This window comes from Gouania willdenowi, chromosome 3 (genome assembly GCF_900634775.1).
Source record: "Gouania willdenowi chromosome 3, fGouWil2.1, whole genome shotgun sequence".
Lineage (NCBI taxonomy): Eukaryota > Metazoa > Chordata > Actinopteri > Blenniiformes > Gobiesocidae > Gouania > Gouania willdenowi.
The window spans coordinates 23,784,687-23,797,863 of record NC_041046.1 but is presented as its reverse complement, the minus strand read 5'-3'; the positions used below and the strand labels follow the sequence as shown (position 1 = coordinate 23,797,863).

Below are 13,177 nucleotides of genomic sequence, written 5' to 3'. Positions count from 1 at the left end.
TACGTCTCATATTTTACTGCTCTTCTTGATTATTTGTCCGTCATGCTATTGTAATGATCTTTTATTACATTGCATTTGTGTCAGCACCTTTTTCACACTTTATTCCATTTGCTGCCATGCAGTGTATGGATCCTCTGAACGAAATTTCGCTGTGATATTTATTTGACAATGACAATTAACGATTTATTAATTGATTTATTTTCTCATATACAGATTACCAACTGAAGTTGACACATACATTTCATTCGTTACCCAAGAAAAAAAAAAAACTGCATGACCAAATATAGAAAGAAACATGTTTTCAGTTTCATATGAAGGCTGAAACTCAACTGACACTGATTTGTTAGAGGCTTAAATCTGTGTGAGAAACAGCCAAATTCTTCCACCAAAACTTCCAGACACGATTAAAAAAAAAAGTACACTGAGGTTTCAAGCTTTTTGTTAAGACACACATTGAAAAATGTTGGTACCAACAAAAATATATTATATACTGTTCAATATGATTATATATGTGATTCCTTCCATTATTAATAACAGTGTGGATGCTGTAAATGTAAACACTGATTAACATATATCACAGTACAATCGAGGAAACAATGCCTTTGATTTAACAGCTGGTAATAATAATAAAAAAAGAAGTGCTGTATTGCGTTTTTGACTTCAGTTAGTTCCTTTGTACTTCATGAAAGTGTGGGGTGGGTAGTACACTGGCACAGTATGGCTACACACGCTAAGCTCAGAAGCGTTAACATCCCCAACAGTAGCCTTATCTTCCACAGAGAGCTCTTTTGTACAGTCCGCAGGAGTGAAGTCAGGCTGGAAACAGATTTCAATTTGTCCCAAAATCTGGGTGACAGGCTCCTGCAGAACAGAACAAAGAGAATCAACATCTACCAGACTGAATACAATTCATTTAAACACATTTCTGCACAAGTGACAAGTAACAAAGTACTTTTGGTATCTGTACTTTAGTATTTATTTTTTTTGGCAACTTTTTACTTTTACTCGATACTTTTTGAAAACAAATATCTGTATTTTCTACTTCTTACATTTTAAAAAATAGGCTCGTTACTTTTAAGACCTTTGAAGATGATACCATGACATAAAAAGATACAAAATGTTGGTAGTTTGAGCTTTTTTCTGTTTGGCAGGTTCCTTAGTTTTATGGTTAATATTTTCAAGTTTTTAAATATGTTAAACTCAAAGCTGCTCTGGGTTTAACTGAGCATTGGCATTTTTTTTTCTTAACACATTTTATTGATAAACGTTATCTCTAATGAGTGATAAATTCTCCAGATGTTCAAAGGTAACAGATTTAACTTGTTTCCATGTATCAATATTCTACAAATTCTGGTTTATAAACCCTATCCTTTTATTGAAGGGACATTTGTTTTACTTTTTATTATTTAAGTACATCGAGTAGCATGTACTTTTTAACTTTTACTCAAGTAAGGGAGCAATGTCAATACTTTTACCAGTCATTTTTTATTAAGTATCTATACTTTTACTTGAGTACTGAAGACTAGTACTTTTGCCACCTCTGCATTTCTGACACACATTTATGCACACACAATTCTTGGAATGAAACACCAAGAAAAAACCCCAAAATACATGATTTTTTATTTTTTTATCATTTAAACAAAAGTGTGTTCATTCTAATTGGTGGAGAGAGGTTGGAGAGGTTGGAGAAGGCGTTAAGAGAGAGGTCATTTAGGTTAGAGAGGGACCGGAGAGGGTCCCATTCCTCTCTCAAACACTTCCTCTATGTCTGCTTCTTCCCTTGTGTGTTTGCTCCTGTACTCCTTCTGGCTTTTGTCTTGCAGGTCCGTGGGATCCTCAGTGTGGAGTTACAGAGTCTCAACAACTCTGTCTCCACCCTTTTCTCTGCACACACCCAACACAGCATAACGTGGATGGCTGTTCATCATAGGAATGGGATCCACACAAGGTTCCTGCTGCTTAACAGAAGGTTTTCCTTGCCGCCATGATGAATCCAAGTTGGGTGTGGGAAACATATGTATGTGTATATACGTATATATGCATATGTGTGTATCCATAAAATGAAGAGTCCGTCCTTAAGACTGCTCTACTGTAAAGTGTCTTGAGATACCATTGGTTATGATTTGGCGCTATACAAATAAAGATTGATTGATTGATTGATTGATACCTTGGAGGGATGTAGACACTGGATTTTGGGTTTGATGCCGTAGAAGTTTTCAATCACTCCTTCAATTTGTGACAACTATGAATACACATCATAAACCATGATTATTATCATTATTTTAGTATTTTATTTTGGAACAAACAAATGTAAACAAAATATTAGGCTTACATTGTAGTTCTTTTCAGATGGGATGATGTCAAACTTTTGCAGGACGCTGCAATACCGTACACACACACACATGCTCATTTTAGAATCAGAATCAATAACATTTTAAAATAACAATTACGTCTTCAAAAATCCATTTTCAATTACAACTGAATTATAAATATATATATATATATATATATATATATTTATTACCGGTACATTATGGTGACCAGCATTTTTTCCAATTAAAATAATTATTTTTTTTTCCTTTCCCCACTGAAAGTCAATTACAATTCCATTTTCAATTACTAAATTTCAATTATAATTACTCACAATTACTGAGCCTTTAATTAATAAACCCATAAAACGTATCTTTCCTCTTGTGTTAGCTTTCTGTTAGCATCTCTTATGATAACGAGTCAGTTTGACCCAGGTCTTAAATCAGCTGTAAATACACTAAAAAACAATATCTATCATCTAATTTGTTTCTCGTCTCTTGGTTTCCTTGTTAGGCTTCCTAATCAATTGAAATATTGGCATTAATATTTAGTCTTTTTTCTGTCAGTATAGCCCTAGATTTCATTTTTTTAAATGGTAAAATGATTCTCAAGAGAAATGACAGTTAAAGTTGATCCGAAACATATTTCAATAATTGTTAACTACACATGTGTACGCCATAGAACCCTAACATGGTTCCCCAGGTTTGCGTTCGATTAAATTGTAAATTACATGTTTTTATAGAATTTCCATGCCAATTGCAATTACAAAGTCAATTATCTGAACTCAATTACAATTTCAATACGATGACAACACAAATATATTTTTCCAAATACGGCTACACTTATAACACTTAGCTGGAGAGGATGTGTGTTTGTACCTTGTACCTACCTATATAAATCTAGTTTATGGTACAGCTCCAGTGCTTTGGCAAAGTATTTATACTGACTGTTCATAGACTCCACTCGAGCTGCACATGTGCCATGTTTATCCCACTCGTGTTTCCTGTTGAAACAAACAAAAAGCAGGAGGTTATTCATCTAATCATTTCTATACAAAATCAATTCCACAAGTGAAAAATGCAATAAGATGCCAATTCATGCGGCAGCTCAACCTCTAATTAGAGCGCTCTAAAACTCTTCAATTGAGCACTATCAACAATATTAAGTCTATTTACTGTTTTACTGACAAAACAGGTAAATAAAACGAGATTATTAAGTTCAAATACAGTTAATCACAATTACTGAGCCTGAAATAAATAGCCTAATAAAAGTTAACCTCTTGTGTTAGCTTTCTGTTAGCATCTCTTATGATAACGGGTCATACATCAGCTGTAAAAAACACTAAAAACAAATATCTATCATCTAATTTATTTCCTATCTATTGGTTACCTTGCTAGACTTCTGAATCAACGAAAATAACGGTTTTAATATTTTTGGTGTGGGCTTCTGAGCCTTTTTTGTGTCAGAATACCCCTCGATTTTTTTATTTATTTTTTTTAAATGGTAAAATGTGAGAAAGCTTGATCTGAAACATATTTTAATAATTGCTGTTAAGGAGTGTATATTGCCTGGCATCTGGCGATACGATTTGTATCCCGATACATAGGTCAGGATACGATACAACATATCCCGATATTAAAGTAGAAGGCGATTAATGTGATTTTTTTTTTAAATATGTGACTTAAGAAACATGTGTACACCTTCATGAGAACATTATGTATGAAATATATTTTATCGGCATATTTTACACTCAAAACATTGGCTTTAACATGCCATGTGCCAACAACTTAAAATAAAAAATAACACAATCTGCCTGTGGCTTTTAAACCAACTTTGACTTTAGTGCAACATGACTTTAGTGCAACTTAACTGAGGTATATGCCTAGAACAACAAATAAATGCAAAAAGTTAGTCCTTTCTTTTTAGATTTTATTGAAAAAACACAAGCTGGTCTACATGCCCAGGTTTCAGTGCGCTTCTTTGTGCAGTTACAATGTCTCCTGCAGTGGAAAAGACGTTCCTGGTTAAATAAAGGTTAAAAGAAAATAAATAAATAAATACATAAATAAAATATGTATTTTATTTTTAATTAAAATTAAATCGATATGGATGCATTTAGAATTGATCCGAGAATCGCGGGACGTAATATCGCGATATATAGCCGAACCCCTTTTAACTACATATATGTAAAACTGTACATAGAACTGTAATGTGTATCCCCATTTTTGCTTGAAATTATAATTGACAATTTTTATAGAACTTTCATGGCAATTACAATTACAATTTAATTAAAAGCTTGTTAAACAATAATAAAGATAAGTGAGGAAGGAATAGACAGCACCAGAATGTAGTTGATGTGGGGTTCTTCAAGTCAGGCCAACTTTTCAACATGTCTGGAAGCAGGTCCTGCAAAACCAACAACACACTTATTGTATCCATATGTAGGAGGAGTTTTCTCATTATAATTACAACTAATTTGACACGTGCTCCATAAGAAGGGATAAAAAAAAAATTGTATGTGATCAGAAACACTGATGGAAATGTTTCTGCTTTTACTGTTAGTAAAATATTTTATGATCAAGACCATTTAGAAAACAGGAAACGTGCTCTGTGTTTGTTATTGAACTGCTTTACAATAGCCCTGGTTGTACAAACAAATGCCAAATTCATATAGAATGTCAGTCTGTCTGGGGTTCAGAATAAATACCTCTATTTCTGAGGAATTAAAATGCCATGATGAATTGCAGGCTTGTCCTTTATTTGGCCTAAAATAGAAAAAAAAAGAACATCATTATCCATTTGCTGACAAAACGTATTAAAGAAATGAATATATCAATCTGATCAATGGAGGAATTTATTCTTATATCAAGTGGACAGTTACGTTAAGCTTTTTATATAATACAAACAAAAGAAAAAACTGTGAAAATACAAAGATAGACTTTACAGAACAAACTTACCAGAGTCCATGTAATGTCCAGTAGCTAATGTTAGGATGACAGTGTTCCATCTGAAATGAGTTGGTTATTAAATAATCGGTTATCAATCAGCTGCTGTAAGTAACAGGACAAATAAATGTGTCAATGACCATCCTTTAGGAACAATCAGTATCCACACACAATGTCTATTATGTCTATATTACAGCCAGAGCCTGAATACTCATTTTATTTATTTGATATTTCTGAAGTCTGACTCTGCAAAAAAAGCCTAAAGAACATTGAAGTGCTGAGTCATGAGTAATGTGAGGTTTCTTTCCAAACTCAAAGCATGTGACCACAAACTGAAAGTCGACCGATGCAACTAAAGATTGGGACACTGGATGTCACATGACAAGAGCAGAATATAATTTGTTAAGAAGAAACAGCCACAGCAAACAACACAACTGTGGCAAACATCAGCGTAGCCTTCTCTGTCCTTATCTCACTTATTAGGAATATTATTCAAAAATAACCACGTTATTATGACCTCTAACGCCATCTAGATAACATGTGTGACACAGTAATATGATTTTAAATGTGCCAGAAGAAGTCTAAATGGTTTTCTGTCCTGCATGTCAGCTTTCTAAAGGTAATGGCAGGCAGTCTGATGCAATATCAATGGTCTAGTACAGTAAAAAAATAATAAAAAGAAAAGAAGAAGAAAGAAAAGAGTGGGGTTGAGTTTCTATTTATTTTTAAGTGTCAGGTTCAAAGAATATCTGTGTTTTTTTTTAAATTATGGTTTTAAATGAGAAGTTGATCGCAAGACTGAAAAATAAATAAAAAGGGGATAATGCCTTGGGATGTGGGATAAAACTCGTACTGGGTTTAACCTTAGACATGTTGATCCCAAATACCGGTTTTAGGTATTACCAGTCACTCCTTCCCTCTGTCCACAGCCACCACCATTATACCTAAGCTTCACACTGGTCACCAGACTGGCTTGATTACACAACATAATAAGCACAATATGTTCTACTACAACTTCATGTCTCACTCTCAATAAAATAATCACCCTTCTTTTTCCTCCCTATTCCCTTCCCCCTCCACCTAGGGGTAACACCGCCATCTCTTTTTATTTCCTCCCCATAATAAAATGTTTCTTACCCTTCCTCAGGGAGGGCTGGTGATGGTCACAATTATGCAGTAAAATAAAATTCCTTTATTTAATTGCAATAACAAAACATGCATAGCTGTGTTAAAATGATTGCACTTGGGTATAAAAATGGGGGTATTAGATACTGAGGTTTGAATTCAGCATTCAAATTCCCCCAAAAAATGGACTGCACATTAAAAAAAATCTTTGAAAAATACTTAGAAATTTTAATCTGCAACCATATTTAAGTTAAGTGTATGACCCAGACCAACATCATAAAGTACAGCATACATTCAGACACTCACAGAACAGAAGGTGCTTGGCCAGCTGTGGGTCAGTATCAGTTTGGTCCATGTGTTCCTGAATTACAAGATTACAAAAAAATCAGAATTTCATTTAGCGAATGCTTTAATCTAATGTGACACAGAACGTGAGCAGTTAGGGTTAACTATGTTTAACAACTTATAGTGATGGCCCAGGTTGGATTTGAACTTGTGACCCTCCGATTAAAAGTCCACTTCTTACCCAGTCACAATGAACAGTTCTCGAGTTTAAAATGTGTGTAAAACATTACCTACTCATATAATGTTATGTACAAACCAACAGCTACTTACGGATGCGAAATGACAAATGCAGAGGACGTGGCTACAGCCAGGCAGACCAGAATAAGAACGTAGCGCCTCATGATGAACCTGAAACACAACAACACAGAATTAGGTTTGTCCTCATTCCAGAAGAGACTATCAGAGAAGACGCACATTACAAAATGGGCAGAGGTGCAAAGAGTACGAATATATCCTACTCAAGTAGAAGTACTGGTACTTGATTGATTGAAATTATACTACTAGTATACTAGTTACTTTCACCCCCATGTGTATTTTTGGTAATAAATCTTCCCCTGCATACAGTCAACATCTCATGTATAAACTTAAAAAGGAAGAGACCAAATCTTGCACAATTGGAACTTAATTTATTTTCCACAAAGGCATCTGGATAAAAATAAAAAATGTTTGTCAAAGTACAGTCCTTTTTTTCTCCTTTTTTTTAAAAAATAAAATAACTCCAATAAATTAAATTCAAATGAAAATAAATACATTATCAGGCTCTAAGTATAGCTAGTTATTTTGTACTGTGGAATGTTAGAAAAGGCTTCATTTAAAAAATTTAAAAAACAAAAAAAAAAACCAGACCAATGAATTATAAACCTATGGATTACATATATACATTAGCTTTTAGAATAAGAATATTCTAAAATTGAATAAAAGAAATAAAAAAGAATGACTAAGAACATATGGGTTATGTCAAATGTGAGATCAGCAGTTTATGAAGAGACCATGGATCAGAACTAAGTTAAAATAATACACATAAAAAAATTAATAATTTACTCAGTAATGGCTGGGTAAAGAAATGTACTGAATAACTTTACTTCTTTTAAAACGTTCTTAAGTACAAGTGAAATTACTGATTCATAAACATACAGAATAATGTAATAGTACCCATTAAAGCAGTGTTTCTCAACTGGTGGGTCGCGGACCTGTACTGGGTGGGTCACGGACAGCTGGTCAAAAATAAATAAATGGCTTACTTAATGTCTCTCATGTTGGACTTGTCTTTTGTTTTGAAAGAAACTTCTTAGGACAGGCATGCTATGGAATTCATGTTGCACAGGAAAATATATCGATTTATTTTAAAAAGAAAAATCATACATGTGTTTTCAAGATCTATTTTTGAAAAACTAAATTTGGTTGGTTGAATTCTAAAAAAAAATGGGTTGCGATTGATGACTATGGCACAATGTGGGTCCCAGGGTGAGACCAGCTCAGAACCCCTGCATTAAAGCAACTCAATTAAATTACAGTAACGTGACTGAGTACTTGTGTCTGTCTGTCATTGTACAGACAGAAACTAACAGACAAAGAGTCTCAAGCAAACTAAAAAGTGCTAAACTACTAAAAACTAGAGGGAAACATGTATTGGTTGTGCGTCATTAGTGCAAAACTTGAGTAAAGCAATAAAAGTAACAAAAGTGAAACAATGAAGGACAAGTTGGCTTGTCATTAATAGTCTTTCCCTCAGAGAGAAAACATAACGTTAACGCACAGTTACGCTTAAAATACATGCTTTTTGTAGTAACTGTAAATGAATAATGTCTTAAACAGTAGTAATAAATAAACACAGCACAGCTGGACTTTGCCAAATGAGCTCTTCCGAGACTTTTGTTCAGCTTCAGAATGAATAGGAAGTTGTTTTTTTTTAACCAAATATACAGCGTGAAACAGGCTCACCTGAGATTCTTTACGTCCCAGTTGGACTCGTAGTAGCTTGTTTTCAAGCTTTAATAACGCAGATGTGACACGTTGTTTATTGTTTAAACTACTGCTCGTTGTTTCCTGTGTGTCAGCCGCTTCCCTGCCTGATTTTCACAACCAGTCACATGCCGTGTACGTACTGCGTCATCAACGACCGTGACGCGTGCGTGCTTTGTTAACAGGGCGGACCAGCAGCCCCACTTCCGGTATCTTTGCGCTCACACAGGAAGTTTATTTTATTTTATTTTATTTTATTTTTACTCATCCACTTTTATATGGATGATAATTTGTACTGATTGACTTTTTTTTTTATCGTACCTTATGTTGTTTTTATGATAATTATGTCTGTGTGGCTGGAATCTTTGAAGTGTACTTGAATGTTGTTGGGATGGGTATGTGCAATTTCGTTGTACTTTTTGCAATGACAATACAATGATTGTATTCTATTCTACTTTGTTTTATTCCTATTATCGTTTAACTGCAACTCCTCTAATTACTTGAAATGTGTTAATTCATAAACATGAAGAAATCTGATCTTTTTAAAAATATTTCTTCAGCTTCACAAGACAGTGACAAGATACATATATCAAATAATAAAGCGGTAAGCATTTGCAACTGTGACTGAAAGTTGACATTTCTCTATTTTATTCAAATGTTTATTATATGAAGAGTAACAGTGTAGGTGACTCTAGACAATGCTGTTAATGTCATCATTATTGGTTAAATACTTGGAATTCATGGAATATGACTTATTATTATATTTGGCGCGCGATATAAATAAACTTGAATTGAAGTGAATATAGAAGGCGCCAATTACATAACACATAATTGTACATTTGTTTTTACTCTGAAGAGTTTGTCACAAAAGTGTTTAATTTCACCTAAAATTTGATTGTAGACTGTGAAAAATGGAAAAAATACTTAATTGTTTAAGCATTTCATCCCTGAAACAATTTGCAATCTTGTTGTGAATTGTTTACAGTCACACAAAGAGTCACAATTTACTTAAAGGCTGATTTTTGTCACACATTTTGATTTGTCACCTGGGGTGAGTGCAGAGTTCCTGTCCCAAGTGTAGTTGAATAGTGCTTCCCTGTTCTATACAGTAGATTGTGTTTATATCTATCAGTATACAGTAAAATATTCAGCCAGTGATGCACTGTGATGTAACACCTACATCCCCATCAAAAAACAAAACAAAACATGCCGTGATTTGCGTAGTTTTTTGTCGCCACACTTGATTTAAAAAAAAAAAAAAACGTTCCTTGCCCTCCTGTACCCCCTCAGCCCGTCTACGTCACCCAAACAACTCTCCAAGCCCTCCCTGTGCATGTCTCCATTATTTCTTCTCCAAAGGGTTTCAAGCTGTCCACTCATACGAGTTAGTCTCAAATGTAAAAATGTGTTTAGCATCTCCTTCATGGGGTCAGGAATAGTTTTGCTGTAACTGTAGTTTTATAAATAGCTACTGGCCAAAGTTCAGAATGCTCCCGCTGTGGAAGACGCACCAAGTCAAGATGAATCCCGTTTGCAGATCAAGAAAAAAACTTTGGAGAAGGTTTCGTCCACTTGCTTTACAGCTACAAATGTGTTTGTGAAACTAATGTGGTGTAAAAGCCTGAACATCTGTAAAAATAATGAAATATAAAACAGATAAATATTGCAAACTCTAACTTCAAAGCAAGTTTTGTTGTTAATGCTTTTGTTCTTGCCGTAGGTAAGTGGTTAAAAGTAATGACTGATGATATGCAACGGGAAAGAACTCCCTATTATTGTTTAGTGCACTTATGCTATTTGCCCACCATAATATTCACATGGTAAATTGTCTGCATTGTCAAGATTAGCCCTAATAGGCAAGTTTGCTGATGTTGTGTCAGAGTATTATGCCACAGAAAATGAGACTAGTACTTAATTTAAATGAATAAAAACCAGTTCAACAAATATATTTCTAGCTGTAGTGGCAACAAGACTTGAAGGATACTAGTTATATATAGGCAGCTCTTTCCTTATAAGGCCTCAAGGAGAGGCAGGTGGAGGACTGGTGGAGGTTTGGCCTTCCCGCTGCTTGGTTCAGGCCGACTCCCTGTGGATCCAGGCTGACAACCAAAGTTGCTGCATAGGAAATCTCAAGTGGTAAGAAACATCATTTTAAATCCTGTTTTATGCTAATGTCTTCTCCGTCCTATTGCCTGTTCACTTTTGTTTTCTGGTGTTTATAAATGAAGAGCAGCAGATGAGAGCAGGGCTGGAGTTATAGCAAGGGGACCAGTGGAGATGATTGACTGCTCTAAACTGCAGATAATTATACTTCCTCATTACTGATAGACTCTATTATTCATTAGGGATGCTGAGTTACTCAATTTAGATAAATGAGTGACCAAGATTTATTAGCCATTAGCTATTATTAGCCAATCAGTCATTTGTCATAATACCGACTGTTGATCAGAACAACACTGATTGGTTTCAAGTAACTGACAGTAAATTGAGTTTTAAGGTGTTTTTTTTTTTTTACAGATTTCCCTGCATGCACTTTCAAGTCTGATGATATATTGGTTTTATGTTCGGCTGATACTTGCATTTGATTGCTTTTTAACATAAATTATATCAATGTTGTTGTGGGTGTTATCATTGTCATCACTGCCCAGCAGTTTTTGGATTTCGTGGCATTACATTTGAATGGCTGTTTGGTGAAGGCAGATATTTACTGTTACATCTCAGAGGCTTGAGTTGAGCGTCAATGACAGATGCGTGTGCTGTTACAGAATCCTGTGCAAAAATCCAGGCAGGAAGGACAGTAAAGCTATTTTCGATCTCCACTATTTCTTTTTTTTTTTTAACTAGTACAGTGGCCGTTGGAGGTATGTATTTATATTGACATTAACAGGAGTTCCACAGTGTGGATGGGAAAATGAATGATATATATATATTATTTTGGTAGCCAGAACATCACCAAAATTTAATCAGCTGTTCCTTGACCCATTGTCAACATTTCCTGACAATTTCATCAAAATTCGTTCATAACTTTTCAAGTTATCGTGTACAGACATACAGCGTCGCACTGCATTAGCGTTAGCATTAGCAGAATAGAATACTGATGATGAAGTCACTGTTGATGACATCATCAGTTTCAACATTTCTGGAACACCGATGCCATCACTGTTGATGACATCATCGATTGGAACATTCTGATTGAACTTTGATGACATCACTGTTGATGACATCATCAGTGTTCTAAAACAATGTTTGACAGGAGTTCCACAGTGTGGGTTGGTCATTTCAAATTGATTTTAAATTGCTTTTGGATTGACCAAATTACTCCAAAATTACAGATGCACACACTCTGGACATTTGGAAGCCGTTGACAAAGTTTCAGGTCAATCAGTGATCGTGCCGAGGAGATATTTGCTCCACAAACACACACGCGCATGCACGCACGCACGCACTCACGCACACTCACGCAGACCTTTTTTGCTTTTATAGATAGATTTTAAACTCAAAACAATAAGTCTCGTGAAGTTAAAGTGCTCTATGAATTATTGCCCCAACACTGTTTTTTTAATGTTTGCGCATACGTTCAAACAAAATCTTTCTTTGTGATTTTATTTTGAAGGAAAAAGTTAAAGTGGAAACAGAATACTGTGTCTAATCCCGAGCAGCACGTCCTCAGCGTAAAGTGCAGCTGGTGGAATATTGCTTCATGTTTCATCTGACCTTATTATTGCTTGACTCTGATGACCATGAGATGATGCAAGGCAATTAAACACAACTGTAAATGTGTGATGCAAGACGACTGCACACATGCTCTCATCAGACTTTTTGATAATTCAATTCAATTGAAATTTATCCGTATAGCGCACATTACAACAAAGTCATCTCAATGCGCTTATCAAAATATAAAATTCATAATAAGAAAGAAAAAAACCCAACAAGGTCCACATAAACAAGCATTTAGCGACAGTGGGAAGAAACAACTCCCTTTTATGAAGCTGTACAAAACATGTCATTGGATTTGAAGTTTGAAAATGATCAAATGCTTAGTATGGCTTTATTAGATGCTCTGGGATTTTTTTGTTTCAATGCTCCATCGTGATTGTTGTCGTCGTTTTTTATGCTGTATTGCGGCTTCACGCACAAATTCCAAATGGTTATTTCACTGAAGAGTAATTGTTCAATATCAAAGCTGTTAGTGCTGTTATGTTAATTGATGAGAGTTCTCTATATAATATCACATGCTGTATATGCGCAATGCCTGTCCACAGTAGTCTGTTTACACTTTTGTACACGTGTGCCTGAAGTGCTTGTGCTTTTAAATCACTGTAGTGTCACCTTGTCATTTTACAGGGTTTGGGTTAGTGTGTGTCTCTATGTGTGTGTGTTTGTCATATTATCTTTGATGTATCTTGTGTTTGGCATCACTTCTTTCTCTTTGATGATCTTCCTTCCAATCTTACTTCACTCCAGGAAACTCTCTTAAAGTCTTCCACTGT

The 13,177-nt window shown here is 34.9% G+C and overlaps 2 protein-coding genes across 4 annotated transcripts in view; one reads left to right on the top strand and one right to left on the bottom strand.

Annotated features, from left to right (window-relative positions):
• Positions 1 to 175: 175 nt before the first annotated feature.
• rnaset2 (ribonuclease T2) lies at positions 176 to 8,834 on the bottom strand. Its single transcript, XM_028437219.1, has 10 exons — positions 8,667 to 8,834; positions 6,996 to 7,073; positions 6,687 to 6,741; positions 5,268 to 5,317; positions 5,018 to 5,075; positions 4,652 to 4,716; positions 3,200 to 3,313; positions 2,333 to 2,378; positions 2,168 to 2,242; positions 176 to 861 (listed from the first exon to the last, which is right to left on the bottom strand). The coding sequence occupies exons 2-10, from the start codon at positions 7,064 to 7,066 to the stop codon at positions 661 to 663; spliced, it is 735 nt and encodes a 244-aa protein (XP_028293020.1). The 5' UTR covers positions 7,067 to 7,073; positions 8,667 to 8,834; the 3' UTR covers positions 176 to 660.
• Positions 8,835 to 10,697: 1,863 nt separating this feature from the next.
• Positions 10,698 to 13,177, top strand: part of myom2b (myomesin 2b) — a 44,571-nt gene continuing 42,091 nt past the window's right edge. For 2 of the 3 annotated variants that reach the window (XM_028474954.1, XM_028474965.1), the window contains exon 1: positions 10,701 to 10,823. The gene's annotated coding sequence lies outside the window, so the exon portion shown is untranslated. Of the gene's footprint in view, positions 10,824 to 13,177 lie in introns of all 3 variants that reach the window. The other variant, XM_028474962.1, reaches the window with a different exon arrangement.